Source organism: Salvelinus alpinus, chromosome 22 (genome assembly GCF_045679555.1).
Source record: "Salvelinus alpinus chromosome 22, SLU_Salpinus.1, whole genome shotgun sequence".
In the NCBI taxonomy this organism is placed as follows: Eukaryota; Metazoa; Chordata; class Actinopteri; order Salmoniformes; family Salmonidae; genus Salvelinus; species Salvelinus alpinus.
The window spans coordinates 11,068,176-11,074,505 of record NC_092107.1 but is presented as its reverse complement, the minus strand read 5'-3'; the positions used below and the strand labels follow the sequence as shown (position 1 = coordinate 11,074,505).

General features: G+C 41.5%; 1 protein-coding gene across 2 annotated transcripts; it reads left to right on the top strand.

Annotated features, from left to right (window-relative positions):
• The first annotated feature begins 1,288 nt into the window (after nucleotides 1–1,288).
• LOC139548982 (myb/SANT-like DNA-binding domain-containing protein 4) lies at nucleotides 1,289–5,087 on the top strand. Of its 2 annotated transcripts, XM_071358996.1 has the most exons (11): nucleotides 1,290–1,673; nucleotides 2,033–2,103; nucleotides 2,191–2,367; nucleotides 2,458–2,519; nucleotides 2,602–2,688; nucleotides 2,776–2,817; nucleotides 2,886–3,059; nucleotides 3,139–3,174; nucleotides 3,273–3,827; nucleotides 4,109–4,220; nucleotides 4,315–5,087. In XM_071358996.1, exons 1-8 carry the CDS (start codon nucleotides 1,516–1,518, stop codon nucleotides 3,172–3,174), a joined length of 807 nt encoding a protein of 268 aa, XP_071215097.1. In that variant the 5' UTR covers nucleotides 1,290–1,515; the 3' UTR covers nucleotides 3,273–3,827; nucleotides 4,109–4,220; nucleotides 4,315–5,087. The 2 variants fall into 2 exon arrangements, with proteins under 2 accessions (XP_071215098.1, XP_071215097.1); XM_071358997.1 differs by lacking the exon at nucleotides 2,776–2,817 and having other exon boundaries at nucleotides 1,289–1,673.
• Nucleotides 5,088–6,330: the final 1,243 nt, after the last annotated feature.

The window sequence follows — 6,330 nt, the reverse complement described above, 5'->3', positions numbered from 1 at the left end:
TTCTGTTGAAGCCATTCTGTTGTTGATTTACTTCAGTGTTTTGAGTCACTGTCCTGTTGCATCACCAAACGTCTGTTGAGCTACAATTGGTGGACAGATAGCCTAACATTCTCCTGCAAAATGTCTTGATAAACTTGGAAATTCATTTTTCCATCGATGATAGCAAGGGCCCTGAGGCAGCCCCAAACCATGATGCTCCCTCCACCATACTTTACAGTTAGGATGAGGTTTTGATGTTGGTGTGCTGTGCCTTTTTTGTCTCCACACAGTGTTGTGTGTTCCTTCCAAACAACTCAACTTTAGTTTCATCTATCCAGAGAATATTTGGCAAGTAGCACTGTGGAACATCCAGGTGCATTTTTGCAAGCAGTGGCTTCTTCTGTGGTGTCCTCCCATGAACACCATTCTTGTTCAGTGTTTCACAAATCGTAGACTCGTCATCAGAGATGTTAGCATATTCCATAGATTTCTGTAAGTCTTTAGCTGACGCGCTAGGATTCTTCTTAACCTCATTGAGCATTCTGCGCTGTGCTCTTGCAGTCATCTTTGCAGGACAGCCACTCCTAGAGAGTAGCAACGGTGCTGAACTTTCTACATTTATAGACAATTTGTCTTACAGTGGACTGAGGAACATCAATGCTTTTAGAGATATTTTGTAACCCTTTTCAGCTTTATGCAAGTCAACTATTTTTAATCTTAGGTATTTTGCAATCTCTTTAGTTCAAAGCATGGTTCACATCAGGCAATGCTTTTTGTGAATAGCAAACTCAAATTTTGTGAGTGTTTTTTATACGTTAAGGCAGCTCTAACCAACATCTCCAATCTCCTCTCATTGATTGGACTCCAGGTTAGCTGACACCTGACTCTAATTAGCTTTTGGAGAAGTCATTAGCCTAGGAGGTCATACTTTTTCCAACCTACACTGTGAATGTTTAAATTATGTATTCAATATAAATAAGAAAAATACAATAAATTGTGTGTTATTAGTTTAAGCACACTGTGTTTGTCTATTGTTGTGACTTAGATGAAGATCAGATCAAATTTGATTACCAATTTATGTAGAAATCCAGGTAATTCCAAAGGGTTCACATATTGTTTTTGCCACTGTATGCATACCATCATAGCACAGGCCTACCAACAAAAATGTAACAGTGGAATAAATGAATTCATGACATTTTCAAATGCAGTGCTCAGACATTCAGTGAGAGGAAATTACTTTTAAAACATGATATGAAGCTATAAATCAAAGTTCCCTATGGCAACAAAAACATGAAAATGGAGCCTATACCTGGGGCCTGTTGCACAAAAGTAGAATTAAGACATCCGGGATAAATGACTCAGCTGAGCTCAATGAAGCCAAAACATGTGCGTCCAGGCTTAATTGGTTGCACAAAGACCAAGCCAGGATGAGCAGACACGGATTCATTAAGCCAGGTGAAACCAATCCTGGATAGGTGCGCGCTCACGGCTCACTCAAATAGACCCCGCCACAGATCACAGATTAACTGATTTACCATGGCAACTAGAGCCGCGTACTTTTCCCCGTCGGAAGCACAAATCCTCATGGAGGCATACGAGGAGGTAAAATATATAATTAAGAAGAAAGGCAACACCGCCACAGTGATAAAGCAAAGAGAAAAAGCGTGGCAAAGTATTGCAGACCGCCTGAATGCGTAAGTAGTGCACAATTACACACTCACCGCTCCGCTGAAACATCACAATTACAATTCAAATATTTAATTCACATCTCCAAAAATGCAGTTGTACTGTAATTATGAAACGGTTAAATTTTTAATTGAAATGCACTGCAGATATGAGTGAAATTGTGTAAAGTAACTCCATCACACTGTATAAAGCTATGATAAATTTTTTGATATTTTTACTGAAAACAAGACAAAAATACCAAGTAATTTTTTGCAGTGTGACTCCATTAAATGTGTGTGTGTGTGTGTGTGTGTGTGTGTGTGTGTGTGTGTGTGTGTGTGTGTGTGTGTGTGTGTGTGTGTGTGTGTGTGTGTGTGTGTGTGTGTAGATTAAACATGAACGGGCCAAAACGGACATGGCAGCAGGTCAAAATCAAATACAAGAACATTCTGCAGAATGGTATGGTCCCTGACTAATATTTAACAAAGCACAAGCATATATTGTACCCAGAAGGTGCCTGCTCACACATTGTCTGTACTGTTTTAGCAGTGAAAAAGAATACCCACAGACAAGGCACGGGTGGTGGGTCACCAAAGGCTGACCTTACCCCAGCAGAGGACATGGCCTTGGAGCTAAATAAAGGCAGGCCCGTCTTAGAGGGGATCCCTGGGGGGAAAGAGACGAGCATAGGTTCCTCCCAAGATGCCACCCGCTTCATTCAAGGTATGTCCTTCCATCTCTACATGGGATACAACCACATTCATATTGAATCAATTTGGACTGTCTGACTTTGGTTTACCTATTGCCTTGCAGTGTCTGGCAGCACTGTGTTCCTGTTAGAGCCACCAGCACAAGCACCAGACGATGCTGATCCAGTGAGTACTCCATCAAAGGCATACTGTAGGCCTGGCATGTCTTGTCTATTAGCTTCAATATGAATCTGATTAAATGTGATAGGGTGAAGGCCCCAGTGCAGCAGCAACAGCACATGATGGAGACGATGATGAGGAGGAGACCATCTCTCTGGATTCCAGAAGGCATGAGGTATCATGTTAAGACTGTGAAAGTACTATTTACTCTACAATGGTGAGGAGTCCTCATCAAAATCAAAAAATCTAATTTCTTTTACAGGACCCAGATGCTATACAGTGGGAAAACCAGCCTGGCAACATAGTGCGTATTAATAAAAGGACACCACATCCTGCCAAATTCCAGCTGCGCTAATTGTATTGTGTTCACAGAGCTCACAAGCTATCAGAAAGTTGTATGGCAACCACCTCCGGCGCCAAATAGAACTGGCAGACATAGACATTCAGTACAAGAAGAAAAAGATGGAAAATCTTGCACTGGAGTCCGAAATAAAAAAGAGGACAATTAGGAAACTGGACCTTGAAATAAAAAAACTTGAGAGGGAGGTGAGATATGCCTTCAATGTACACTGTATGCTAACTGTAACACAAATGTATTAATCATTATTTTTCTTTCCTCCCCCAGCTCCAAGAAGATGACACAGCTCAAAATAAAAATTAGGTATATTCTCGTAAAGTCAAGTGAGCCATGACATATGAGCTCTTATTGTGAGCACACAGGACGGTGGCATCTTTCTAAGGTTTTTTTTATTTTCCCAGCAATCAGTACAACCAAGTCATCGTTATAAGGCATCGCCCTCTTTTGCCCACCCCCCCAGCACCAGGTGTGGCCACTAGCCTATATGAAGGCCCAAAATTGTGTGTTCCTTTCTGCTCTGACAATGGCATGCCCATTCGTGCGAGATGTGGTGGATGAAGAAGCACTTGTGCTGAGGAGAGCCTTCAGGCGAGAAAGGGTCTTCAGGGACCGGTTGGACCCACTGGCCTTCCCTGATGACCATCTATATGAAAGATACAGGTTTTCTGCAGATGGCATCAGGTATCTATGCAGACTACTGGGTCCCAGGATTAAGCACCGCACTGCACGGAGCCATGCACTGAGTGTGGAGCAAATGGTTTGTGTGGCCTTGCGCTTTTTTGCTAGTGGAGCCTTCCTGTACTCAGTGGGGGATGCAGAACAGCTGAACAAGGCCACAATTTGCCGCACAATAAGGAGTGTGTGTCTGGCTATCAAAGCATTAGCAGATGTCTTCATCTCCTTCCCTGGCCACAGAAGACTCTGTGACATCAAAGAGGAGTTCTATAGGATTGCAGGTAAGAGGATCTACAAATTACAGGACAACTGTTAACACATAGTAGGATACTCATTACTTTGTGTGACAGGTTTCCCCAATTTAATTGGTGCAGTGGACTGCACACACATAAGGATAAAAGCCCCCTCAGGTGCCCATGAGGCCGATTTTGTGAATAGGAAATCCTTTCACAGCATTAATGTTCAGGTGAACATAACTTTTTGATATTGTCCATTGACGAACACTCTGCATTGCCAGTGATGTGCATTGATTGGTGTAATATTCCTCATCTTATGATTTCAGATGGTCTGCAATGCTGACTGTGTGATCAGCAATGTTGTGGCAAAATGGCCTGGCTCAGTCCATGACTCCAGAATCTTTCGGGCCTCTGAAATCTATCAGTGCCTATCACAAGGTAAGCCACACAACCCCTATTTATAACCATCATGGCTGTGTCAAGAATATCACTGTGTTTATGAGGTAGTAATGATGAGATTTTGTGTTGACAGGTGAATTCTCTGGTGTGTTGCTGGGAGACAGGGGGTATGGCTGCCAGCCTTTTCTCCTGACACCTTTCACAGACCCCCAGGAAGCACAGCAGGCCTACAACCATGCCCATGCCAGGACCAGGGCCAGAGTTGAAATGACCTTTGGCCTCCTGAAGGCACGCTTTCACTGCCTTCACAAATTAAGGGTCAGCCCTGTTAGGGCATGTGATATTACTGTGGCTTGTGCTGTCCTCCACAATGTGGCCTGCCTGAGGAAGGAGAGGGCCCCCAGAGTGCCACCAGCCATGGACTGGGACAATCCGGCAATCTTCCCTGATGACGACAGTGGTCGGCTGCTGAGGGACCAATATGTGTTGAATTATTTTAGTTAGTATGTGTGCTTTCAATTTTGGTTAAATATGTCCTGCGGTGGCAGAGGAATTTGGTTTTTTTTGGGTTCGTTTTTTGACGAATTTGGCCTCTTATGATGTTTGTGCGGTATACTGTGTGTAATACAAGGCTGCAGGGAGGCTACTGCATCCATTCATTTGTCTGTTCAGTTGATGTGTATGGATTTGTCCTGCATTTATTTTAGTGTGCAGACATGCAGGGTGTGTTATATACAGACCTTTGAATGTGTATGTATCATTTTGTATAATATGCTTGGATTCTGTGCTTTCCATCTTGTAGAGTCACTGTGACTTCAGTTTCGAAAGGAGCTGATGGTTTACCTGCTTTGTTTTGTCCTTATTCAATAAAGGAACATAATGTTACACATTGTGTTTTTATATTCATATGGAATGTGTATTTGTTTATATGACAGAGTACTAGGGCCACACTGAAGAAAAAGGATAAAGTCATAAATTTATGAGGCTGGTTCTTTCTGCAGAAAAGCTACATATTGTTTTTACAGTTTTGATACTTATGACAATGTGATACTTAATATTCTGGCACATCAGCATGTCTTTGTTTATGAAACCATACTGAAGTACAATTTCACGAAATGCCCCACATCTGTCATTTTAACAACTGTCCTCCTTTAAAACAACTGGTTACAATATTATGACTTGTGTTTTTTTCCCCTCTGTGGCCCTAATATTCTATCATTTTATATATAGCCTTATAGTCTATGGGAAACTGTAAATTATCTAATGATAGCAACATCATCTAAAAATCATTTTTTATCCAAAATCATTGAAATTAATGATCACAAACGTTTAAATAATAACAGTGGGTCTAGTTATATGTGATACCAATGTATAGTGAGCAGTGAAATAACTATTGGTTTCCATTTGTGGTGACTGCTGACTGACATTAGGGATGAGATTAAATAGATCCTGGAATTTAGCCTGGTCTGGAGCAGGCTAGCTCCACAGAATAAATCTCCATGGTAATTTATACCATAACATATCCTCCTGCCCCCTATCCATCTTTAGTGCAACCGGATTACGGATCAATTGAGCCAGGATCACCAAGATATCCTGGCTTAATCCCTTATCCTAGTTTTGTGCAACAGGCCCCTGGTCCTTGGTTTGTATTTTATTGTGATATTCCTTAATTATTTGTTATATATTTTTTTCTTAACTGCATTGTTGGTTAAAGGGCTTGTAAGTAAGCATTTCACTGTAAGGTGAAACACCTGTTGTATTCGGTGTATGTGAGAAATACAATTTGATATGACAAAGCAGTTATAATTGAAATATAATTGGTTAGTTGAAATTTGACTCTGGCTTTAATAGTAAATTATAATTAGGACAGGCTCGTCACCGTTCACAGCTACCACCAATATAGTCATTCCATGGAGAGGGAACTGAGGGCCAACTAAGAGAAAAGTATAGTGAACTTGTTCACATTACTAGACAAGCAGAAGAATACCTCAACGTGCCCTAAAATCCACTCCCCTAGGCTTCAGATATACATATACACATGCCAAAGAGTGATCTTTCACAACTGCTGAACGAAAAATGTTCGGCTATTTCCGTGACAAACGTATGAGAACGTAATGTTTATGTCGTCATATTCGGAATAGCCCGCCCC